The sequence below is a fragment of the Pteropus vampyrus genome, unplaced genomic scaffold (assembly GCF_000151845.1).
Source record: "Pteropus vampyrus isolate Shadow unplaced genomic scaffold, Pvam_2.0 Scaffold301, whole genome shotgun sequence".
Lineage (NCBI taxonomy): Eukaryota > Metazoa > Chordata > Mammalia > Chiroptera > Pteropodidae > Pteropus > Pteropus vampyrus.
The window spans coordinates 733,380-760,701 of record NW_011889082.1 but is presented as its reverse complement, the minus strand read 5'-3'; the positions used below and the strand labels follow the sequence as shown (position 1 = coordinate 760,701).

At 34.4% G+C, this 27,322-nt stretch overlaps 2 protein-coding genes and 1 pseudogene across 7 annotated transcripts in view; 2 read left to right on the top strand and 1 right to left on the bottom strand.

Annotated features, from left to right (window-relative positions):
- The window catches only part of CDC37L1 (cell division cycle 37 like 1), a 32,442-nt gene extending 12,643 nt beyond the window's left edge, over positions 1–19,799 (top strand). Inside the window, exons 6-8 of one of the 4 annotated variants that reach the window (XM_011376657.2) lie at positions 2,069–2,233; positions 17,926–17,992; positions 19,320–19,799. In XM_011376657.2, the coding sequence (XP_011374959.1) occupies positions 2,069–2,233; positions 17,926–17,992; positions 19,320–19,321 (234 nt within the window). In that variant the 3' untranslated portion in view covers positions 19,322–19,799. Of the gene's footprint in view, positions 1–2,068; positions 2,234–5,810; positions 7,434–17,925; positions 18,315–18,489; positions 19,177–19,319 lie in introns of those variants that run through there. The other 3 variants (XM_011376655.2, XM_011376654.2, XM_011376656.2) reach the window with 3 other exon arrangements.
- On the top strand, positions 1,475–1,588 carry LOC111730121 (annotated as a pseudogene).
- The window catches only part of AK3 (adenylate kinase 3), a 19,645-nt gene continuing 1,735 nt past the window's right edge, over positions 9,413–27,322 (bottom strand). For 2 of the 3 annotated variants that reach the window (XM_011376659.2, XM_011376658.2), the window contains exons 2-5: positions 18,310–18,429; positions 17,127–17,299; positions 15,950–16,068; positions 9,413–12,126 (exon numbers count right to left, since the gene is read on the bottom strand). In XM_011376659.2, coding sequence (XP_011374961.1) covers positions 12,006–12,126; positions 15,950–16,068; positions 17,127–17,299; positions 18,310–18,370 — 474 coding nt within the window. In that variant the 5' untranslated portion in view covers positions 18,371–18,429 and the 3' untranslated portion in view covers positions 9,413–12,005. The remainder of the gene's footprint in view (positions 12,127–15,949; positions 16,069–17,126; positions 17,300–18,309; positions 18,430–27,322) is intronic. The other variant, XM_023521280.1, reaches the window with a different exon arrangement.

Below are 27,322 nucleotides of genomic sequence, written 5' to 3'. Positions count from 1 at the left end.
TAAATTGTATATTCATTTGGTAAAATACTAATCAGCATCAGTCAGCATGGATAAAAAAATAAGAGTGAAAAATACAAGTTACAGAAAGACATATTCAGTACCATTTTAAAAATATTTTTTGTGAAGTTCAGAAACAAGCAGGAGTAAATATATTGTTGAGGGATACATACATAAGCAATAAAACTAAAGAAGCAAAGGAGCGATTAAGACAGAAGTTATAATTATAACCTCAGAGAGAGGGAATGCTCTCAGGAACTGATTTCTAAGGAACTAGTAATGATCTATTTCCCAATTTCTGTGGTTATATAGTAGGGTTTTTGCCTAATAAACTATGTATATTACATACTTTTTCACATATGACACATTTTAGAAATTAAAAGGAAACATACCAGAAGTTTAACTTTAATTATACTTGGATGGTGGACTTAGAAATGATTTCTATTTTTTTTATATACTATAGTGAACATCTTTTCTTTTATAAATAGAGAAAAACATTGTATTTTTAAATTAACAAATATATATATCAGGATAGTACTAATCCTACCTTAAATACTCTAAACTCTTCTAAAGTGTAAACTAAGCAGGAAATTTTCCCAAAACAGTAGAGTCTTAATGAGTAAATGATTTAGTTGATATTTTAGCTAGGCTTCTGATGACTCTTCTAAATTTTCACTTAATGCATAGGCATTAAAAAAAATCATACTTTCTTTTCATCTTACATTAATGGATATGTTTGAACTAGTGCTTAATAGGATAATGGAACATAGCCAACCTATCTATATGCTTGAAATTTGCTTTGACAAAATTGAACTTAAAGGCACTGAGGTCTTTAGATCTTAACATTGTGTTCATAATAAGTTTTTAAAATTACGGAATAACTTTCATGGGTGCTTACTTTGTGCCAGGGTACTATTCTAAGCACTTTACATGGATTAACTCATTAAATCCTCATACCATTTTATGAGGATTATTATTTCTATTTTACAAGTGAGGAAATTAGCATAGATTAAGCAAGTGACCCATAGTTTACTTAATAAAACAAAAGTGTCAGGTCTTTCTAAATCTAAATCCCTAGGCCTTAGGCATGCAGTAAGATCAGTAGTTGTGCCGCTTGATTCCTTTAATAGTTCACATAGTTATTTCAGAAGGATTACTTTAGGTTATGAAGGATAACATTCCATATATCCACGAGTACCATATATTGACCAAAGTGAACTGCCATAATATTATAATTAAGGAAACGATTCTAAATTCATAAAAAGAATGGCAGCATAGAACATTGTCTGCATTATTTGTATAGATACTGATGCTAATATCTAGTTTACAGATTTTAATCTGGTTACACAACCTAAACTACATTAAAGAAAAAATAGCATTGCAGACAAATGGTCCCAGTGATATTTAAGGAACGAGACTTTGATAAACTCTTCTGCTCTTAAGTGGTGGAGAATTAAAAGGTTTTAAGCATATCCTCGTTTACAGCCATGCCACCTTGAACAAGCCCAATCCCATCTTGGAAGCTAAGCAGGGTTGGGCCTGGTTAGTACTTGGATGGGAGACCACCTAGGAAGACCAGGTGCTATAGGCGTAGGCGTAAAAGATTTTTAAAAAATTTAAAAAAGGGATTGTAAGCTGACAAAGTTCTTGCAATCTGTGAGGTCAACCAAGGGTTGCCTCGCCTAAAAAAAAAATCCTTTGGTTGTTGCTTGGCAGTGGGAAGGGAAGAGAAGAATATGAGGATTATTTAGATCCTGTCAATCTATATAAATCAAGAGAAATACAGAAAAAGCCTATTTTCTCTTGTTGTATTTGTGTGTGTATGTTTAAAGAGGGGTTATTTTTTGTTTTATTTTGCTGAAGCAGAGGAAAGTGGAAAAAAACAATCATTACTATTCCTGAAAAACAGGAAATTTTCAAAAATCTTAATAGGGAGCTTGATTGTTTCTACATTTAAACTATTTATCTCATCTTTACATCTTCTACTTCAGACCTGATATATGCTTGTTAGAATTTACTATGTTGTCTGAAATTCTTGAAAAACATAATCTGTGTTTTTTGTGTTTTCCAGGCAGAAGAAGAAGGTTATTTTGAAGCATTCAAAAATGAACTTGAAGCTTTCAAGTCAAGAGTCAGACTTTATTCCCAATCATCAAGTTTTCAACCTATGACAATTCAGAATCATGTTCCCCATTCTGGTGTTGGATCTATAGGTTTATTAGAATCGTTACCACAGGTAGGTTGGAAAAGTAAATATTTATTTTATAAATGTATTAGTTCATATAATTTTTGTTCTTTTGGACTGTTCTTCTCATGTGTAATATATGTGTAAGCATTTTAAATATTCTTGCCTCAGAAGATAACTCTTGAGTTTTATGTCATGCCATGTTTTGGCACTAAATCTCTTCCATATTTTAGGTATTTAGAGAGACACCAAATTCACTCTTTTAAATACATAAGAGATAAGTTGTACCTAAGCATTCTTAAGAGGAAGATGTTAAGCTATTGATCATCTCAATCATAAACTTCCCAGGATATCTTTGAGGAACATCTCATTCTGAATAGAACTATACTGTTTAAGAATTTATTATGGTGAATTACCTTCAAAGCATGCATTCAAGTGGCAATTAAGGTGATCTGTTACTTGAGTTTTTTTAATAACATCTTATTAATTGTTGGTGTTGCCTACCAGATGTAACATTTTTAGTCACATTAGTGTAGCTTATGCTAATCTGTTTTTTCTGATAATATTGGCCAGCTGTTTGAGCCTCTTCGAAGTCTGCTGTTAGATCAAGATAAAACCATGTCACTAACATGAAAGAATTTATGGCAAAAAGAAGAGGAGGTTAGACCATTAGTCTGCCTGAATCTGCTTAGAATTTTAAGTTACTGTTAGAGAGTCGCTGCCCATTTTGATTTTAGTAGCATTTTAATTGAGCTCAGTCATCTCTCATTTCAATACCCCAGGATTTTAAGATCAGCTTTAGCCTAAAGTTTAGTCTGTTACCTACACAGTGAAAAAGGAAATCTCATTCAGAAGACAATGTGAGGAAAGCCCTGTGTTTATTTTTATATCTCATAAGGTGGGAATTGAGATTTTCAGTATCTTGACCTTATATCTCTATAATTTCACCATTTCAGTTACATATATGGTAGGCCAAAGGGACGATTTAAAGAAAGCAATTGATCATATTCAACTCAGCCAGAAGTATTATTCTCAAAGATGGAAATAATCAAGGTCTGGTTTTTAAATTAGTCATGCTACCCCATAGATAGATGTACATATGGAAGTAATATTCCCCCTTGATTTGTCCTACAGCTTATTTCTTAATGCTGTTTAAATATAGTGATGATTATTTTCTTCAGTTCGAGAAATAGCCCACAGGAATTAGTCTTTCCAAGGGAACTTTATAACAAAGTCACTGTCAAGTCCAGTATGTAAACCTCTTAAAATTAAGATGTTACATCATGAATGCAAAGGAAAAGAAAAATTTAAAGGATGTCATTGATTCTAAACCCAAGAGGGAAAAGATACACACATTAAAATAGCATGAGATATATTACCAAAAAGTTGCTTCTGGTGTGAGAAAAGTAAGTTCTTGTTCTGCATATCAGGTAGCAACTGATATATGCTTAGTCATTTTGGTGGGGGGCCTGGAATTATACAGTTTTGACACTTTTGAGTTGCTGATATTCCAGGGTTGTTCAGACTTAATTCATCTGGGCTAACAGACCAATTCTTCATGTTGGGAGAAGAGCATACTAGTCTAGTCTTCCTGTGGGAGAGGAGAGCTGGGTAAGATTTCAGCTAGATTAGAAGCAGCCTGAGGGACCAAGTTGTAACTGAGAGATTTGGAAGTAAAGTTTACCATAATAATAAAAACCTATTTTTATTATATCAGTTTATGGATTACAAAACACTATTACATGTTGTATCATTTAATCTTCTCAAGAACCCTGTGATTCATTTTGATTCATATTATGGATGAATAAACTGAAGAAGCTTATGGAGGTTTGTAATTTTACTGAAATCAGTACAAAAATGATGGAGCTAATATTCTAATCCAGGGTTTCTGTCCTACTTGACTGTTCATGAACTTGTACCATAGACTTTTGTTGACTCATATACAAGAAATAGAACAAGGCGCTTAGTCATGTGTTCTTGAGAAGAACTGGTCACTAGAACAAGAAATGTGTTGAGAATATTTACTAGATGAGAATGTGAGGTAATCAGTGGAATTTAAGTATAGATATGGTTAGGTATATTGATTGCTTTTTGTTTTTTAAGTCTTTTCATAATGGCATCTTACAGTTCCTTGGAAGATGGGTTAGATGAGTTTTGGAGAATCTCTTTAGCCAATTCTAATACACAAAATTCCATCATGGAAAACCAGAGCCTAGTCTTACTAGAGACTTATGTTCTGAAGGCCTTTGGAATTGGGCCTCAGTTGTCAAAAAAAGATCTTAATACACTGTTTCTTTAGAATGGGGGAATGTAATGAGAATATTAATGATTTTATAATACTTAAATTTGGGTAACACTTAAACTTTTAATTTTTTTTTTAATTGACAACAATCTTATAAGCCAAGTACCATTACCCTTAGTTTTGAGAGAACTAAACCAAAGCCTCTTGGATAGAGACATAAGTAGTAGTTACCTTAGCTTTATTCTATAGACTAGCTTTTAATTCTATTAAATTGTGTTAAAATATTTTCTCTTTAAGGATTACGTTATACTAAGTGGTAGAGGCAGGATTAGAACTGAGGTCCAATGTTATATTAGTGTCCCAGTTATTCGTGCCACTTCTTTCATAAAGATCTGATTGGGAATAATCCAATTTCTGGCTATCTTTTTAACTTTTACAATAAAAGAGTCACAAAGTATCCTACTTCAGAGGATTTTTTGAAAACATTGCCTCCCTATCTGTCTCATTTAGACTATTTTCCTCATCAGTGTTTGTAAATAAAATAAATGAAACTAGGTGATACAGTAGTAAAACTCTAAGTAGCTAGCACATATTTAGAACTGAGTAGACAAAACTGAATTCTTGAGGAAGAATTTCCTGAAGCCCTAGGTCTTAATGGCTTATGTCCCTATTCATGGTGCTTTAACAAATAACAGTTTTATTTTTGCATTTATCGAATAAGGTTTTCTGTTCCTAGTTTCAGAAAAGGACAAATGGAACATTTATGAGTTCTGTTTTAAAAATAAACAAGACCTAAATTAAACTGTTCTTTTATTCTCAATTTTTAAAATATAGGTATGAGTACCTCTCAAAAGATTAATTTCTCACTCGTTTATTTTAACTTTTGAGAAACCAAAATAAACTCTGAAGATAGCTGTAATATTTACTTAGTAAATAATTTTTTTTCCCTTATTCAGGTGTTTTGCATTTTTAGTATTTACTGTTGTAATTAGGTAATCTTAAAAATGCATTTCTGGCTTAAAGCGATGTTTATATTTTAAATTATCAATAGCTATGTATATATAATCACATGGAAGATGTAGCCTTGTATGATTAAGTAATAAAAATTATACAGTTTTTTTAAAAGGAGAAAAAAGGTAGTGTTTATTATGTTTCTATTTTTCACATACATTATTCTGTCTTTCATCACATCGCTTTGGATTAAGTGGTAATAGTCTATTTTTCTCTTTATCTTCCTGGGTTTCAACCAAGTCTGACTTTAAAGTTCATCTTTCCTACTCTGCTATACTGCAGATAAATAGAAAATGTAAAACTGAAATTGTAGTTACATATCTGGCATAAAACTGGTTATCATCCATTGTTTCTTCCCTGTACTTTTTCCCCCAGAATCCAGATTATCTTCAGTATTCTATCAATACAGCTCTCTGCAGTTTAAACTCAGTGGTACATAAAGAAGATGATGAACCCAAAATGATGGACACTGTATAATTTGGTTAAGACTGCTGAGGCCAAGTGCTATTTTGTTACAAGAAAGGAAGAACTTGGCTATTTTCTTGACACTTTTATGGGTGCTGCACTTTATTTTTGTTTGGTTTTTGAAGGGAGGAGAAAAAAAGAGTACTGAAACGTTTTGTAAATTTTTTTTATGTGCTGCTAGGTTTTTTGTTTTTGTTTTTTGTTTTTTCCCTGAAGAGAGGAATGGTACATATGTTGTAAGAAGTCAAACTGGACCTTTTTTGCTACTAAATTTGCCTTTAATCTGTTCTCAATTTTGGAATCAAAGTATGAAAATCTGCACAAATGCAATTGTTTACAAGAACTGCTGGTTGATTCTAGGAGGCATCTGCTATAGTCTTTTTTTATATGGATATGTATATGCCCTACTCTACAAAAACAATTAAAGATAAAAATGTACCTGTATCTTACTGCTAATTTAGCTGTCAAATCTGGTGTTTCATCATATTAAAAGCAATAAATCAATAGTTGATAATCTACTTTACTAAATAAGCTGGGTGACACAAATTAAAGTCTTTCCCCTTAAAATAATATTACATTTGTATTTTCGGCACCATCAGATAAATCCTTGACTATGATATATCAATTTATACAGACACTAATCCTCTAAGTATTCTTAAAACCGTATTCTTCAGTTCATTTTACCCTGTTGGCTTTTTAATATTTAGGGTTATAGTGATTTAAAAGGTAACAAAGCTAATACAGATTTTTTTTTTTTTTTTTTAAGTAAGATCAAGCTCACTCTTAATTCCTTTACTTGATATAGTCTGAGATCTCTCAGGGAGCAAGTTTTAAAAGAATACTAATGGCCTATAAGAACAAAGAAGAAGAGTCTGATTTTTTAAATTACAGTTATTGTTTGTTTCACTCTGATGTAGCTGAAGGACTTCCCTTTTAAAAGTCTCGTAAAACTGTCTCAAGCTGCAAACTACTTATTTTTAAGAATTTTGTGATCCTTATTGGTAATGATGGCTTTTACTCAATTTGTCATTTCCTCTGTATAGCTCAGTTACCATAGAACACTTCTGGGCTTTACTACTTCCTATTTAATTCACTTTAAATATGTCAGGATATTTCATGATGCATTTTATTTGGAATTAGATGACAATGCTAATTATGCTATCATTATTTGAGGATTAATCTTCTGACTTATAAGTACATGAGCTTTGATTTGTATTGGTTATAATCTTTGGTTCAGTCCCATTGAGACTAGTAGCAAACATTTGGAAGATGGATAACTAGGATTAGGAATACATGCCTCAACTTGAGAAACCAAATATTGCTAAGTGATCCACGTGGTGATCAGACCTGTGACTGTGGCCTCATTTGCACCTTATTTTAACTAACTGAGGTGACAAGACACTTAATACCCATAAAAATGGACTGGAATTATTGAATCATACTTATGTAACATCACAATCTTCCTGGTTTTCAGAATAAAACGTGTTTTTGATATAAAGATTATAATAAAATGTTTGACTAATTTATACAGTACTATTCATCAGCTTGTAAAATTTTTCTTTTAACCAGTGACCTAGTTAAAGAGGTTTTTTTTCTCTCCCTTCCTTTTTTTCTGTTCTGGAGTAAGCTCTTGTTTTTTCCTTCCCATCAACAATGGACACGAGTAAAATCTCCAGTTTCACAAAAATGTTACTTGAACCATTACTTTCCATTCCTAAACTGTACTTTTCCCCAGGATTTGCCTATAAGCACCCAAATTGTTTTGAATTTCATTTTGCCTTTAAGTTAGAGGTATTAATGACTGTAGACTGGAAGAAATTATCAACTGAGTAAACTGTTTCTGAAGGGTTTTTTGTTTTTGTTTTAAAATAGGTATTATTGAAGAGCTGATTAGATTTGGCTGTGTGTGTGTGTGTGTGTGTGTGTGTGTGTGTGTGTGTGTGTGTTCAAAAGGAAGTGTTCTGTGTTTTTAATGTAAAAGTGTGATTGAATTCATTTTGGGAACCACTGACTACTGCCATAATTTGCACTTAGAGACTAATTTTTACATATTTAGCAATACTGTACTAAGAACAGTAAATTGACATCCTTTTCATTTTTCTTTATTTTTCTTTAGCACAAAGAACTAACTCCTATTAAGAGGAATATTCTCTTTTCTTTTAAATAAGAGTATACTAAGCAAAGGGATAATTCATTTTTCAGGTTGGACAAATTATACAAACCATGGAAGGTCAAAATAGATAAATGAAACATCTTTGATGTCAAAGTATCCATCAAGGATTCTTGTTTCATTTGATTAAATTAATATTCTAATAAAATATTTTTAAAATAGCTATCACTCCATTTATTCCCCATTAATTCTGTCATTTTATCAACACTAGTGGAGATAATACCGATTTAAAATTATTCTCTGAGAGAGATGGGTAACATTTTCATCCAATTCCATTAGTGGGCTCTTTCAAATTTTGCCAATGAGTTTACAATTGCTTATAACTTCTCTTTAAGAAAATTGGGTCTTCTTTCAGATTAGCATTCTTACTACTTTTTAAAAAGTGAATTAACATGCTGCCCAAAGAATATAAATCTAGGAAGTGGAAATGAAAATATAATGGGTTTAGACAAAGTTATCCTGAAGTTAACCTTGGGGAATTTTCAGAGAAAAATAAAAAGATAACAATTTACTGTTCTCAAAGTCAGTTCTTAAATTGATATGAGATAGAAATGTACTTGTTTGGGTTGGGGTCAGGCTTTTTATTTCAGTTCTGCCTCTATATAATACACATTTTAATAAGTTCCTAAAATGCTATGCATCCATTTTCCATCTGTAATAGATATATATGTACTGTATCACAGGTTTGAGAAGCTGATTCATCTAATGAGTATTTGCTTGCTTACTATGTAAGCTAATGGGGGGTGGGAATACGAAGATGAATAAAAGTTGATTATGAATTACTATCTGATGTCAAAACCATTCTCATAAACCTTGAATTAGACTTGAGGTTTGATCTTTTTTAAATATGAAAATGATAAAAATTCCCATATCTTTCACTTGTTTCTTTAAACAGCATGATTCTTCATCCTATTTACTCTTCAAACACTTATTTAGAATCCTTTGGTAAAATATGACACATCATCAGATTGATTTACACTTTGGTAAAATCCTTCCAAAGTACAGTCTGGCATGACAGTTTACTTGATGCTATATATATAGAAAAACCCATGACTGTTAGCTAAAAAAAGCAGGTAGAGTGGGGTATGAACTCTACAAAGCATACTGTCTTTTACTAGGAGCGTTAAGTAGATTATTTTGTGTTTTAAAGTTTTAAAACTGTAACTTCCAAATCACAATATTGGATTGCAAAGACAGGAAAACTTTCTGAAGTTTACCAGTGTCTGGGAATATTTTCTTACGAGTTTATTTGAGCCAAAACTGATGACATATGCCAGGGAGCCAGATCTCAAATGCTCCTGGGAATATTTTCTTTTGTCAGTGAAAAGACACAGCTTATAAGCATGTTTTAAAATACATATTTATTCTTGCTGTTGACTGCAGGTATTACAGCAATTAAAACTGAGGTCTGTAATTACCATGATTTGTTACTAACAGATAAGTTTTGTCACAAACTGAGTACCCAAAATAATTTACTTTGCTGGAATGCCGTTGTAAATAACTGGGGGAAAGTAACTATGGGCAGGGGTTTAGAAATTTGAGCCAGTATTTAACCTATTTCAAATACAATTTTGAAATAAAATTTCTAGGTGGTACTAATTGTCACTTTCCATTTCCCATAGCACACTCTGCTTATAAAAGGTGTACCAAAATTACTGTACTCCAAAAAACACAGAAATCGGTTGAAGTACTGTTCTCATTAGCTTTAAAGGCATTGTAGCTTCTAGCCATGCCATTAAGCACCAGACATATATCCATGTGGCACATAAATCATAATGATAGGCATTATGGCATTATGGGTTTTTTTGCAGGATGTGCTCAGCTATGATAATGGTCATCAGAACCACCTATGACATTAAGCATAAAACAAATTCTTTTTGCTTTAATGAAGGAAAAACGTAATAGTGCAGGCATTTCCCAAAGTAATGGATGTATGTGCAAAACTTTGGGTTAAGTGTTTTGGGGATGAGGAGAGAATAGTCACAGGGAAGAAGAGTCTTAAGAGCCATGTTCTTCTACCCGTTTTTGATTTTCAGATGTCCTAAGGGTGTCAAGAAGGCCAGTATAGCTGCATTACTACAGCAGGAGATAAAGTGTAGCATAAATAGAAGCCAGCCTGTGTACCCTTTTTAAACAATTAGAAATCAGTTACTAATTCAGAAACCAGTAAGACTTCAGGGCAGCAGGACAAAAGGTCAGATGGAGTGGGCCCTGTGACTACCAAAGAGAAAATAATATCTACAGTTCTAAAATTGAACTGTATGCTAATACCTTAATACTGATGTATGCCTGTTAACACAGAGGTAATTCTTTAGTACAGGACATTTTTAGAAAACACACAATATTGACATTCGATTAACGCATTATAGAAAGTTTTGTAAAGAGTGGAATGTTTACTATAATCCTTTTTAAAAGCCTTGGTCCATTTTGAAAGATCAATATTGAATTTTAAAAAATAGAAAGGAAAATAAGGTTTTTTCCCCCCCACAAAGTGATACATAAGAACCATTTACTGGCATTTGTATTTTAAGTGCCTAGAATAAAGCAGGCAAAATTTTCAAAGGCAGTTAATAATAACTTGTACAGGGACTTGTTTCATTTGATTTGGCACCAAGTAAAGTAAAAGTAAATATGCCACTGAATATATAGTCAGGTTTCTTTGCCTCTCAATCTTTTTACCAGACCATAGTACATAAGCATGCATCCCTGTTGCCCCACTAAGAAATCAAATCATTTTGATTTTAAAATGGCTGCTCAGGTTACATTTACCAGCAGAGTTCTTTACCCTTAAGATATGATGACAGTGAATGCTAGCCAGTGTCAATTTCTTTGATTAGGAATAAACTCCTTCAGCAAACTAGTTTCCTGGTCCTTTTTAACCTGTCATATAAATCTTTTTCATTGCCATACCTGTTTACTAATTATGATTGTTATATTTGTCAAGAGAATTTTATCCAGGCAAACATGATCTATTTCTATTTCCTAATGACACAGCATGCTTACTTTACCTAGTGCCATAGATTTTCTTTTCTTTGTGTGTGTGTGTACTTTCATATGCTATTCCTCAAGGTAGATCACACATTTTGATCAGAAAGAGAAACTGACAAGTAGATCCTAAAGCATATCTCTTAACCTAAGTAACATCTGAAAACATAGGTCTTTACATTTTCCGTTGAAAATTCAACTTTAGTGCTTTTCCAAGAACGTATAATGTCCATTTCTAACATAATTCGTATCCCTCAGTACACATGTATTTTCAAAAGAAAAGAAGTCATAGGAAATTAATACTTTCTTATCTGTTAATTGATACAGTTTTATAGCAAATTGAAAATTCTGAGTAACCTGAAGGTATGCTTAACAACAATAAATACAACATATATGACTAGCTTATAAATTTCTTAGTGGAGAGGCAGTAGTGAATTTGCATCCTAAAAATCTTAAATCCAGTTGCTTTTATTCTGGAATTTTATAGACATAGTGTCTCACAAAACCATGTGTCACAGTGCTAGAGATGTTTTTTCAGCATCAGTCTAAGCCAAAGCCTCTGATGAGATACTTTTCTCAAATGACGGAATTTTTTTTCCCGAAAAATACAGAAATTTTATAAACCACTTACTCTTCTGAACAAAAGTTATATTACTACCAATTGCTCTTTTAATTATTCTCCAAACAATTTTTCAAAAGTTTCATTAGACATCTCTGATACTTGTGAATTGTGCACTCATAGAAGATAACTGGATAAAACACACTAGATGATTTCAAAAGATGAATTTCAGTATCTGACTTATTTGGCACATCCTTACTTTCCAGAATAAAATCAGTAGAAATGATTCTAACATTTTCAAAGAATTCATACATGTCAGAGTCTTAGGACAAGGAGCTTCCAAATGCTCAGATGAGGAGCTTCTCATCTTATTAGTTATACATACTTTTCCTCATGGAGTAACTGATGCTTTTTGGTTTACTTGTGGAACTCTTGTTTGTAGGAAAGCATATACATAAGGCCATATCTTGTTGGTTTCTGTTCCAGAGAATGTTTCCAATACCCCTTTTTTCCTAAAGGTGACAGAAACAAAAAACACAGGCCTGAGTCTTTCTAATAAGTGACTTTTAAAGAGCATAATGTGGATTTAGGGGCCTCAGTAAATGTAGGTGTGTGTTATCAAGAGAGAACGGCACTTGGCTGGGCACTGGAAAACCTAGATTTTAGTTTCAGTTGTACCCTCTGGGTTACCAAAATGGTTACTTAAAAATAATAGCACGTATCATTTATTGAACATGTACTAAGTGCTTTATATATAATAGTTCATTTAATCCTTACTATAGTTCAAGTTTCCTTATTTTACTGATAAAACTGTGGTTAGAAATGTAAAGTAACAGCCCAAATCACCAACATTTCTAAACATACAGCCTGCCAGATGCCAGGACATCCCTTGGCTTTTTTTGTCTACTACCCATTTGCAAAACAGCTTTCTCGTACATGATAGTGCTTCCTTCTTTTCACCTAGGTTTATTTTTTCCTCTATGCTACTCTTCTGAGTTTTAGGGGAAAGGGAAATAAAAAGTATTGTATTTATTGTTTCCTATTGTGTTTCTCCATTTCTCACCGGGAAGATTTGTCTGACTTGTCACCAGACCAGCGACCAGTCTATTTACTCCCGTTTTCTGGGGATAAAATAAATGGTGAGGAGAATCAGAATCCTGGGGTTGCTTTTCAAAAGGCACAGATTCTCTACACAGATCTTGGTACTCTGCTTGCTTACTCTCCTCTTTCAACCCCACTCATACACACTGGCTTAATGGCTGTATAAAGAGCAACTGAGGAACTCTGGTTTATTCTTTCCAAAGACAGGATCCATCATGCCTCCGCAACCTTTTCACTAAATTTTCAGAGCTTTCACTGGGGACAAATGCATTCCTTTCTTAATTCCTCATAAAATTTGCCACGGTTAAGACTAACTTAAATAATTCCCACTATTTTCTTGGTAAGAAACATCTGCTAAAGAAAGACATTATGCAAATACAGTATTTTTGCATATCAGAACTGTCCTGCTTCTAAATTCACAGCCATCTTGTAAAGCTTTCAAGAGAACAAGCTTTTTACCAGCTATAAGCCTCTAGAAGAGCTACTTTATAATCAAGCCAATGTCACAAGTGGGTTAATTGTTGAGGGCACAACTACAGGCACCTATTCATCCTAAAGCTGTACTTTGGATGAAAATTTGTCATTTTTAACTTCTGTGTAATAAAATGGAACCAGCTTCAACTATTGGTCCTCTAAAAAGAGCATCGTGTTTGTAAACAGAGATCTAATTACTCTATGAATGTCCCACAGCTGAGTTTTAAAAACAATACAACTCGGTATTTTAAAAAAGCAATGCTTGACATGGACAATAGACTAGTGGTTACCAGAGAGTCGGGGGGAGGGGAGGTAGACGGTTTAAAAGAGGACAAATGTGGTGACAGAAGAAATCTAACTATGGGCAGTGAACACAATGCAATATATATATATATGCCTTACTGTTGAATTGTACACCTGAAACTTACTGGATTTTGTTAACCAATGTCACAATAAAAAATAAAATTCTAACGTAAAAAATAGATGAAATTAGTCTCTTGAAATCAGAATTAAAAATTTAACAAAATTTTTAAACCATTTTAAAAAAAAAAAAGCAATAGTAACTATCACTAGGATTATTGCAAATACCACTTTGAGTTTTTGGTTAAGTCCAGCCCTAGTTCTATGTGTGGGAGTTTGGAAGGAAAAAGCTTCAGAAAATGGTAAGAGGTAGCAAATGCCAGAAGCCTAGAAAAACGAGGTTATCTCCTAAGATAGGGACCTGGGTCATTCATTTCATCTCTGCAGCCTTCCCCAACTTCCCACTTTTTGATAGAATCAATCCCTGCTTCCACTGCATTCAGTGATTACCTTTATTAATAGCCTTGCAGTGTTGTTATCAGCCCAACAATGTGGTCACCCTTCTTCTGGCTAATTTTAAGTGAAAAACAAACTCCTTTTTGGGAAACAACTTCTTCACCATGAGAAACTGGGTCCACGAGATTTGGGTGGGGCTGTCCCTACTTCTCAGCTTCGAGAATGGACATGAGCTAATCAGTGCCAACTCCAGGACTTCTGCTGACAAAGAGGCTCTCTTTTCTGCTGGGTTAGCTAAACTGATCAGGTAAGCTGGAGTGTTGAGAGGCTCACACACTAAGAGCCCACCTAAGACTGAAGCCAATACAGGAAAATGGAGCTGAGAGTGATGAGGCATGGTAACACTGATTGAACACCTGGACCCAGCTTCTACTTTTGGACTTCTTAGTTACATGACCAATAAATTTCCCTTTTGCTTAGACTAATGTGAATTAGGTTCCTGATTGATTTAAGTGCATTATATGATAACTATTGTTTACCCAGCTCTCTGCCTCATTCACAGATAGGTGAGTTTCTTGGGGTTTGGCAGGGACTGGGTCTAATAATCTGTGTGGACCAGGGGCCTAGCATAGTGTCAACAAAGTAATAGCTAACAGTGATTTAATAGTGCTAGGGCTGTTGTAAGTCTTTACATGGATTCTCTCACTTAATTTCCTTAATAACCATATAAGTAGTTACTATTTAATATTGCTCTGATTTTACAAATGAAAACTTTGTGGCACAGAGGTTGAATACCTTGCCCAGGGTCACGGTGCTGGCAATCTGCAGAACCAGGCTCATTATACCAATCACAAAATTATAGTAACAGCTACTGCAGAAGGTGAATCATCAACTCTCTTAAAATTTTACCCTCCAGAAACAACTATTAAAACAGTTTGCAGACAATTGCTTTAGATTTCACTGCACACTTACCCTATTACAGTAACAATAGCTGATAATTATAAAGTGCTTACTATGTCAGAAACAATTAGAGTTACACATATTAATTCTCTTCTTCAACTCTCTACTCTTACCTCCATTTTATAGAGGAGAAGGCCGAGTTAATAAATGGTGAGCTGGGATTTGAATTTAGGCAGTTTGGCTCCAGAGTCTGTGCTCTAACTGCAACACTGTACTGTGCTGACACTGAATCATCATTCAGTAAGTGAATGAATTAAAAGGGGTTGCGATCAATCCTCTGTGAGTAGAGGGAAAGGAAACTGGATTGTTTCTTAGCCTAAGTCAAATATTAATTCAGTATAGATCCCATATTTGTTGTGTAGTATGAGTTCTCTGAAGAGCAGACAAAACTATGTTAGAACATAAGCTTTTAATGATTATTAGATAAATAAATGATCTGAGGATTGGTTGTCATTTGAGTCTTATATGCTATATAGTATCCTCCACTGGCACAGGTAGTGGGTATTATTAGGTTTGCCTCCCAGACATTCATTCCAGCCCTCTCTTCACCAGACAGCAGAGTCTGGGTGAGACTGACCCACTCCCAGTTTCAGGTGTGGACTAATCAGTTACTCCTTCCCATCCCAGTGACTAGTTCAGGAATGGGCAGTAACCTAGGCTTTAAATGGCCAGTGCAGGGCATTCCCTGACCACAGTGGCTGTTCAAGTGGGTTCAATCTGCATGATGCTCGGGGCTTTTGTTCAATGGGGGAAAAGTGACCCTTCATGAAAGGGCTGTTTCTGGCAGCTATCTACAGGAAGCCTAAGGACAAAGACAACACAAAGTTGACAGAATGGCAAAAACTCTAGTCAGACCTAGGGGCGACTGATGCCCGACCTATCTTCCGGACTTCTCTGTTGCACTAATAAATTTCCTTTATTATAAACCAATTTGAATGGGATCTTCTGGTATTTAAGCATTTTGGCTGTAAATAACAGATACTCAAAAAAACTGCCTTTAGTGCTTCATCCTGCAAGAGAAGTTCTGAAAAGCGACAGACTCACTGGTAGTATTTCAGGACAGGCTCTGTTTCAGTTTCATAAGCCTTCAGTCTTTTGACAACCGTCTCTGGTCTATCATCCTCACGCTGAATGAGAGGCTCTCCGGTCAGATCGTCAATGCCCTAAACAGGAATTAAAACAGGCTGGTATCAAACATCTTATTTTTGAAGGATGTGTTTATGAGCAGTTACATGATTTTTAGACAGACATCATCTCTACGCAAGCACCAAACACACAAATGGGCTTTTTAAACAAACAGAATCGAATCCAAACCCAGAGCATTGCAATGTAGAGCCCCATAAGACCCCAGGATCACTTCCACAGTGTCAGTCTTCTGCTTCTTAGAGTACAAGATTTTCTAAGCGGCCTCTAAATAATTTCATATTGTGGATGAAAAAGGGGTTCTATGGAAAGTAACCTCACTGATCATAAATTCCTAACTGGACAGGTCATGGTGGGTACTAACTTCTTTAGTAAAAGGTTTATCTTTGCTTGAATCAAGTCCTGTCCATTGTTTCTGTTCATCTAGGTTAACACACCTTTCAAGTATCTCTTTTCAGAGCCCTCAGAAGTATAACCACTGTCAAGAAAGCACACAATCTTGTTAACTATCCTATAATCCAATCCCTGACTTACTTTCTCTTACCTTCATGTAATCTTCTTTATGTTCCTTCTTTAATTCAAAATGCATAAGAGAAGCTGCAAACTGCTATTCTAGGAGGCATTCTTCTCATTCTGTTAAGATTTTGCTTCCAGGCATATCCTCTGTTTGGCTCAAATGAATTTTTATAGTAATTCTCTACAGGTTTGGACATAAACTTATGTTGACAACATGTGTACAAAAAGAGTCAGCTACAGACTAGGACTCTCAACTGCAAGCCCTAAGTAAACCAAGGTGTCCCTAATCTCTATTGCCCCAACTCCTAACATACTCCCTGGCACAGAAGGAAATCAGTAAATGCTTTTGAAGGAATGACAAACCCCTATTATTCCTGGGGACGCCTTTACTAACAAGCTGAGTAGACTAGCGAAGTTGACTATACCAAGTAACCTGAGATTATTCCCTCAGAAGTTTCGATCAGGCAGGATTTCCAAGGGCATAAAACTTCTGTCTGTGAGGGCAAGAGGACTCAGAGACAGTGTGCTATGTGGAAGACCATGTCATACCACGACTACTCACCACAGTTTTGGGAGGATTAAACTCCATGTTGTAGACTCGGCCACTGGCTGGATGAATCCAGCGCGCAGTAAGGCGCTGCTTAATGACTTCGAAGGGCACATTCAAGTTAATCACTGTGTCTATCTGATAATTTCTATCCAGGGCTTCTGCCTGAGGAAGTGTCCTTGGAAAACCTTTACAAATTAAAAAAAAAAAAAAAAAAAGAAAGAAAGGAAGGATTGGAAGGCAGGGAAAAAGAAAGAAGAAAGAGAATTAATGTTGAGCAATCTGAACAAAAGCAGTAACACCAGGCAGGCTGATCACAGCTGCAAGGCAACTGTGATAATTTTGTGTGTCATGACATGAATGGAATTTCATGTGTCATCTTGACTGGGCCACAGGGTGCCCAGATATTTGTTCAACATTTTGGGTGTGTCTGTGAGGGTGTTTTTGGATGAATTTAACATTTAAATCAGTAGGCTGAGTACAGCAGATTGTTCTCCCTAATGTGAGTGGGCTTCATCTAATCCATCAAAGGCCCGAAGAGAACAAAAGGGCTGACCCGCACCGCCCCCCCGCCCTGAATAAAGAGGCTGTTCCTCCCACCAGACTGCCTTGGAGCTGGGACATGGGCTTTTTCCTGCATTAGACTCAAACTGAAACGTTAGCTCTTCCTGGGTCTCAAATCTATTGGCCTTTAGACTACACCATCTGCTCTCCTGGATCTCCAGGTTAGCAACTCACCCTGAAGATCCTGGGACTTGTCAGCCTCCATAACATGTGAGCCTATTCCTTACAATGAATATTTCTCTCTCTTTAGAAACTAAAAATCAATTGGTCCTCAAGGATTCCACCACACCTCTGCCTGGCAAAAGATTCCAGCGATTGTAAGTCACCCTCTAGCCTTCCCTCTCTCTCTTTTTTTCCTGTGGTAAGCCACCCTCCCGATAAAATATTCTCAAAGGAGGGGGAAGAACTAAAGTCACATCTGAAGGAGCTTAGAAATCATGCAGTCCACTTCCCTCCTTCCCTTTGGATAAAGAAGTGGACATAGAGATGACTGGCCCAAGGTCTCAGGTGGTCAGTGGCAGAATGTAGGCTCTTTGCCCACCATTTGTGATATCTGTCTGTAGCCCATGAAATGCTCACTCTCCTGCCAACACATTATTTTAGGCAGCTGAAATGCTCACAACACTTCACTTACCATCCAATAGCCAGCTATATTGGGTGAGATTTTTCAGCTCATGAAAGGCCAGCCGAGTCATGACATCATCTGGGATGAGCTTCCCTTGTTCAATGAAAGTCTTGGCTAACACACCAATTTCTACCACAGAATGAGGGGGAAAAGCAAATCAGCAAGTACATCTGTTTTATCCCATTCCAGGTTTCCAGAAAGTGGTTGCGCAAAGACCTCTGGAGAGCACACTAATATGAAAATGTGCATTGACTTTTGTGATAAAAACAGAGGTTACAAAATAATCAATGCCTATTTCAAATTTTTTATTATGTAAAATATAAAAATGTAAATGTACAGACAGAAAAAATAATGGAAAGCTATAGACAAATACGTTAATAGTAGCCATCTCTCTGCATGATAGAATTATGTGATTTTATTTACATATTTGCACTTTTCTGTACTTTTAAATAAGAATTTGAAATAGCCATTATTATTAAGTGGCTCAGTTTAAGTGCTATAGAGACTTTCTAATCTTCTAAAATAGATGCTGCTGTTACAGCTCAATTTTTGACCAGATTAGCACTGTGATATTATATTTTTATTAATAAAAAACTCTGGGAAAGAATTTATGAACAACTCAAAAATATCATCCATAACTATGTCATTCTTATGCAACAGTATTTTAATTTCTTCATCATCTCTTACCAAGCTACATACATTTGGAATTGTAATGCCATTGTAATCTCTGTATATATAATTTTGTGTACTTTTCTTACTTAGCATTATTTTGTAAATATTTTTCGGTGACTTTATACAGTCATTTTTGGTAACTATATAATACTCCATCAACATACATCTAATCTGATATATAAAATATACTTTATCACAACAGTACTGGTGGACATTTAAATTATTTAAACTAGAATTGGTTTTTCTCTATTGCTGCTTTTAAAAATCTAATACTCTTTCTTTTTCTTCTTTCTTTTTTTTTTTTTTTTTTTTGTCTTCTGAATTACTTCTGATGGATAAAGTCCCAGGAGTTAGATTAAAGGGGCAAAGTATATGACTGTTTTCATAATTCTTGACATGAATTACCATATTGACTTTGGAGTAGATTCTAAATTGTCAAACTTATAAAACTTTAACTGCCTAAAAACTGGATGCCATTTGACAGGTGTGCTGCTAGGGTTGATAGACCATATCTAGAAGAGAGGGCCTGAGTTCCAAGAGATAGCACTAAGGACTCACTAAAATAACCTGTTGGGAAGGTCCACATACTTAATATGTGTGCACCTCTCTGTCCCCAGGCTTTTGACCACTGCTCTGGGAAAGTAGAGCTCAACCTCATCAACAGTGTATGGGGAAGAAAATGTAAAAATTTGCTCTCCTCCAAGGCCGAGTCACTAAAACTGGTATTGGTCCCTCCCTCACTTCTCAATCATCAGGCCAAGCCCTCTTCTAAACCTTCAACTACTGACAATAAATGGACTGAGATAATGAGACTAACTTAAAAAGTACCTAATTTTACCAGTATATTTTCTTAAGAACAGTGTTAAGAAAATATGACCTGCTCTTGCTACTTCTGTTCAACCTTGTACCAGAAATGGTAGCCAGGGCAATTAGTCCAGAAAAAAGAAATAAAAGGCATCCAAAAAGGAAGAGTAAAATGACTTCTGTGTGCAGATGGCATAATCCTGTATATAGAAAATCCTAAGGAATCCACTAAAAACTATTAGAACTAATAATGAGTTCAGCAAAGTTATAGGGTACAAGATCAATCTAAAAAAATTAGCAATGAACAATCTAAAAATGAAATTAAAAAAGCAATTCTATTTACAACTGCATCAAAAACAACAAAAAATTTTTAAATAAAATAAATAATAAAAAAAACTTTAGCAATACACTTTTCTTAAAAAGTACAAAACTGGAAATCTGAGAACTATAACATTGTTGAAAGAAATTAAAGAAGACCTAAGTAGAAAGACATCTCATATTTGTAGATTAGGAAAGTTAACAGTAAGATGGTAATACTCCTTGAAAATGCAATCCTATCAAAATCCCAGCTAATGACTTTGCAGAAATTGACAAATAGCCAGAACAATCTTGAAAAAGAAGAACAAAGTTGGAGGACACACCTCAGAGTTCAAAACAGCAATCGAGACTGTGTGATACTAAGGAAAGACATATAGATTAATGGAACAGAATTGAGAGTCCAGAATAACTTTACATTTATGGTCAACTGATTTTTGACAAGGACGCCAAGACAATTCAATGGAGGAAAAATATTCCTTTAAAGAAATGGTGCTGGGACAAATGAATAGACATACAAATTAATAAAGTTGGGCTTCTACCTCACACCATATACAAAAAATTAACTCAATATGTATCATAGACCTAAATCTAAGAGCTAAAACTACAAAACTCTTAACTGATTTTCACTAAAATTATAAACTTTTATGCTTCAATGAACACCATTACAAAAGTGAAAAGACCATCTACTGACTAGAACATTTTTGTAAATCATATATTTGATAAGGAATTTATATCTAGAATATGTAAAGAATTCTTACACCTCAACAATAAAAAGACAACCCATTTTTTAAAATGGGCAAAGGATCTCAATACAAAAAGGAGATATACAAATGGCCAATAAGCACATGAAAAAAATGTTCAAAATCATCAGTCATTAGAGAAGTAACAAATGGAAAACACAATGAGATACCACTTCACACTCACTAGAATGGCTATAAACAAAAATACAAATAACAAGTATTTGTCAAAAATTAAATTGAAACCCTCATATATTCCTGTTAGAATTTTAAATAGTGTAACCAATGTGGAAAAGTGTGGCACTTTTTCAAAAGGTTAAACAGTTACCATATGACCTAGTAATTCCACTCTTAGGTGTGCGTGTGTGTATACACACATGCACACACACACACACACACACACATATACGTATACACATGTATATATATATATATATGTATATGTATATGTATATACATATATATACACTCAAGAGAAATAAAAACATGTCCACACAAAAATGTCTATATGAATGTTCACAGCAATGTTATTCACAATAGCCAAAAACCGGAATGCCCAAATATCCATCAAGTGATGAATGGATAAATAAAATGTGATATATCCACACAAAATTATATTAAGCCATAAAAATAAGTGAAATACTGATACATGTTACAAAGTGTATAAACTTTGAAAATATGCTAAGTGACAGAAGTCAGACACAAAAGACATGTATTGGTTCATTCCATTTAAAAGAAATGTTCGGAATAAGCTACAGAGACAGAGGAAGATTTATGGTTGTCTAGGGCTGGGAGCTATGGGGATAAATGGGCAATTACTGCTAATGGCAATAGGGTTTCTTTTTGAAGTGATAATATGAAACACTGAACCATATACTTTAAAAGGAAAGATGAAAACTGCCCAGTAAGCAAAACAAAAAAGGTCATTTATAATCCCATCACTACTCAGAAATAATTATTGTTAAAACTGATAATATAAAAACTCCAAATATTTTAAGTTTTGTGAAAGGATATAGTCTCAGGCATAGTCTAATAATCTTTTTCACGTATCACTAACAACTTTATGTGATAAAGTTATATATGTTCATATAAGTAAACATTTGTCCACAAAAGTTTCCTGTATTGTTTCCATTGGAGTTTATTTAAAAGAAAAACATGATTCAACTCTCTATGTCAAAGTCTAAGCAGTTTATTATGTTTCCAATTTTTACTCCCTCCGAAAATTATATGCAAAGACTCTTTTCCAGTATGTTCTTTGAACATTCGGTTAATTTTTACTCCCTTGATTGTCTATAATTTAATATTGTATCTGAACAGATGCCTCACAAAAATACTATTTCCTTTTGAATTCCAAAATTAACAAATTTGGGAGCTTCGACACCTATGAAACACAACAGCTAGTTTAAAAGTTAAATATTCAAATAAGTTAATATTCTACAAAGTTAAACACAAATGAAAATAGAAACAGAAGGTTAGAGGAAAATAGGGAAGGTTAAAAACAGCTTTTAATTTTAAGGATAATAATCAGAAATTCTAAAACATAGATATATTAATCTGAGTTATGAGAGTTTGTATTATACAAAAAGCCATTTGTAATTCTATATATATCTCCTCTTAAAATCTGGTCATTCTTATAACATTACCCAAACCAACTACACCTCATATCTGAGTGAGCTCTAAATAATGTGTTTGAGCAGCTATGAAGTACAAAAGAGGGCCTGACCGAACTATAAATAACAGTTGACTTTTATATGTGCCAAGAGAAAGGGCTATGGAGAATCAACCTGGTTCCCGCCAAAATTACTTTTAGCATTGTTATATAATAAAGTACATAAAACTTTAAAAACATATCAAAAGAAAACTATCAGAAAGACAGGGAATGAGTTAAATGGTAGCTTTATACCCAATCAAGGGTATTAAAAATAACTTTTCTCAACTAATAAAGATTCAAGTCTACACAGTGGTTAACTCTGAGAGGGGCAAGAAGGAGGCCCCAAAAGTATTCATTTTCTGCCTGGTGGTGCATAAATGGGCATTCATTTTATTCTTCTTCTACCCATACATAGAAATTATAATACTTTCATGCATGGGATATTTCACAAGAATTATATTGAAAATAAAAACTACCCTCGACCATTGGTTCTCCCTCCATCACCCAGTGAAGCACCTAGAGTTCCCATCCAGGTCTATACTCCTCCCTTCCCTGCTCTGTTTCAGGATAAACTCTCATGAAGAACTGAAAAAAGGCCTTGAGTTTAGCCTCATCTTATCTCTCCCCTAACTCCCTCCCCACCATTCCCAGCCAACCCTGAAACAATACCCCCCAGAAAGGAGTTCCATATACTCTGGATCCTCCTAGCCTTTGCAGAAGCCTCTGTCTCCTCACTGCCGCCTGATCGTATTCATCTTTCAAGATACATCCATCTTAAAGGGCCCCTCATAGTGAAGTGTCGTTCAGTCTCCAAGGCAACCAGAAGTTCCTCCTCTGGACTTCCACGTCACCAACTTGTCTCTATTGTTGCACTTATCACACTTTTGAAACTATCTGTTTATGGATAACTGTATCCCCCACCTACACCAAATCCGTATGTTGAAGCCCTAACCCCTAATATAGCTGTATTTAGAGATAGGACCTTTAAAGAGGTAATTAAGGTTAAATAAGTTCATAAAGGTAGGACTTTAATCCAATCTGACTGGTGTCTTTATAAGAGGAAGAGACACCAGGAATGTACGAAACAGTGGAAAGGCCACATGAGGACAAAGTGAGAAAGCAGCCACTTTCAAGCCAGGAAGAAGGGCCACACCAGAAATCAACTCTGCTAGGACCTGGATCTTGGACTCCTAGCCTCCAGAACTATGAGAAAATAAAATTCTGTAGTTCAAGCCATCCAGTCTGTGGTATTCTGTTACGGCAGCCTGAGCAGACTAATACACATGGCCATTTTCCCACCTCCCCTCACTCCTACATTCCAACCGTGGGTACCTCCAAGTAAAATATATTTGTCTCTGTACCTCCAGTACCTAGCACACATTAAGTGTTCAATGGATCCATAGATGAATTGGATGCATGGATGAATGGATGGATGAACAGATGGAGAGATGAGCTTCTTCGACTTGCCTAGATTCTAGCCATGGAAGTTTAAAAAGCCTAACTTGTTTTGTTTTTAAAAATCTAACAAAAGCCTACTTTTTTTGAGATGATATTATCAGGTTCATCTTTTTCAAATGATCTTTAAACTATTTAAACAAACTTTAGTGCACCCCTAAAATAACAGAAAGTGGAGAAACCACCCACCTGTCCATAACTCATGAATGGATAAACAAAATGGAGTATATCCATTCAATGTAATATTATTAGGCAATAAAAAGGAATGAAGTACCAATACGTACTATAACACGAGCGAGCCTTGAAAACATTGTGCTAAAAGATGCCAGACATGAAAGACCACATATTATATGATTCCATTTGCATGAAATGTTCAGAACAGGCAAATCAATAGATACAAAAAGTAAATTGTTGTTGCCAGTGGCTCAGAGTAGGGTGGAGTGGGAATGGGAGTGACTGCTAAATGGATATAAGTGACTGTTTTGGGGGGTGATGAAAATGTTCTAAAATCAATTGTGATGATGATTGTATAACTCTGTAAATACACTAAAGTTCATTGAATTATAAGCCTTAAATCAGTAAATTATATGATATGTAAATTATACCTCAATAAAGTTGTTAGAAAAAAAGAAATGGGGTAATCTTTATGGAAAGCTATACTGTTAAAGGTCCAGAACAGTATGTACAGTTTGCTTTCATTTGTGTAAAAAAGAAAAATAAAAAAAAACAAGGAAGAATGAGCAAAAGGTTCTATGTATGGAATAGTTTTGGAAGGATCTTTTACTAAATGTTGTTTTATATTTTTTGGAATTCCAAACAATGTAAATATATTATCTACTATAAACGAAATTTTTTGCCATTATAAAAATAATTTGCTCTACTGTAAATATCATTATAACTAGGCAGACCTATGCTGTATAGGTGTAATAATAAAAGTTTGCTAGACATACAGAATCTTGGGAGCTGACAGAGGCTTTGAAGATTATCTACTTCCCCAACTTACAGATGAGAACAAATAAAATTCAAAAGGGTTAGCCATCCAGTCTAGGGTTACATCTTTGAGAAGCACTAAGCTGCAATGCCATTTCTCAAACTTTGGGCAATCATATGGCAACCTTTCTGCCATAGCTGAACGATTATTTTCTATATACTTTTCTTTAAAGTGACTCAGCTTTTTAATTTAATAAGCTATAATGTTCGTGAAATTCAAGATTTGGTGTGCTAGCTGTTTTTCAAATATACTTTGGAATGAAGTAAAAATTTTTCATTGGTTTTTAAATTTGAATTTTACTTTTGAGATAAAATTTTGTCTACCTAAAATTATCTCATGAACCTCGATTTGGGAAATGCTGCATAATGGAAAAAGTAATTTAATTGGGACACAGGGAGACCTGGGTGTTCACTCTTGTCCCCCAGTAACTGCTATATATTGTGGAGCAGGTTCTTTCACCTCTCCTGAACTCAGTTTCCTTATCTTAAATGAGAGGGCTGGATTAATGTCTAATGGTCAAACTCCAGTTTCCTGACCCCAGGGCCCAGTGGTAGAGTCTACGGTTACTCCAGGTTTGGAGCTGTCAATGGGTTGCTCATGTTGCCAGTGTCTTTATCATACCCATTGGGATGATTTTAAACTTTAGCTATGAAATACAGCCATGGATTACAAAATAACCTCATGATATGGTTGTTGCAGAGTAAACTGGCACCATCCTTCTGTAACAGTATTTGATAGTATCATTTTTACAGAAACTCCACACTAGGGAATTTATTCAAAGGAAATAAGCAGAGATGCTGCCAAATGTTCGTGTACAGGGATAATCATAATAGTATTTGTTATACCAAAGAGTGGTTAACAACATAAATATCTGATAACAGGAAAATGTTTTAATAGTTGTGCAATCTTGACGAAACTAAGTATCATTTTAAAGACTGCTTAATGATGTGTGAACATGCTCACGATAAGTGAGAAAAAAGGTTTCTAAGGAATAATTTAGAATATAACAAAATTGCAAATACATATAAATGCAACAGAGAAGAAAAAATATAAGAAAAAGCAGCAAATTATAATCGTCTCTAGGTGGTAAAATAGAGGATTTTAATTTTCTTTTTTATATTTTCATGACATGTTTTTCTTCATAATATTCTTAATATCAAAAAAACATTAAGGAGTATTTTTTTTATAAACGATTATACCTCTCTCTTGGCTCTGATTCTGTGGGAAATATCCACTCCATTCACAAATATTTATTGAGAATATATTCTTAGTCCTGAGATAGAAAACATCTGTAATAACAATCTCATGACACCTCCCTAAACTACATTTTCCGTTTTCCTTGTTAAACAACTGCCTGTAAATCCTCTAGTAAGAGCAGACGCCTGAGACAAATTGAATTGCGATGATCCTCTCCTCCCTGTAGCCTCTCTTTTCATGTTATGAAGCTCAAAAGAGGACAGCAAGCACGTTATGGGATGTTAAGGATAAACTAAACACAGAGTATTGTTTCTAAAGTTTTTTAAAAGTTTAGTTATTGGCTTTAAATTTATTTTTTAATGTTTTGTGTTTTCACAAATTAATGTATCCTTAACTCTTCTCTGGAGGTATTCACTACCCACACAGTTATAAGTCACTACTTAGTTATTTTTCAGAGAATCACTTAAGGATTCTTTATGCCTCTCCACTTGGGATAAACTTACCCCAACTAGGTGCAGTGCTGGAGACTGTTTATTATTACCTAAATATTTTAATATGTTGCATCAAGAACACTTAGCAAGAGAAGCAAACAATTTAACATTTTGAAGAGGTTTAATTACAAAATACTTAAATTTTTTTTTTTAAAGATCAATGTTAGAACAGGAAAATAAAGGTAGTAATTCACCAAACCAGGGGCTGAACCAAAAAACTTTGAGAGACAATCTAAAAACACTGGGATGGTTCTTTTTTTCATTTAAATGTCACTATTTTGAAACCAACAAAGCCCTATCTAGAAATAACCTATATGCTTATCAATAGGGGATCAGTTAAATAAATCATAGTAGATTCAGTAGATACTTATACAAACATTAAAAGAATGAAATGGATGTCTATGTTTTTACGTGGAAAGATTTCCCAGATATAAAGTGAAAACACACTGGTGCAGAATACATATATAGTTAACATATTACATTTTAAAAAAGCATATACATATACATATAAATAAAACTTATACATAAATTTCTAAAAGGAAATGCATGACACTGTTCCCCTTTGAAGAATGGGGCTGAGTCTGGTCATGAGAAGGGGTTTTTATTTTATGTATTTCCGCACTGTTTCCAATCTTTTTTTTTTTTTTTACCTTGTGCAGGCATTACTTCTATAATTTTTTTTAAATTTAATTTAATTTTATATTAG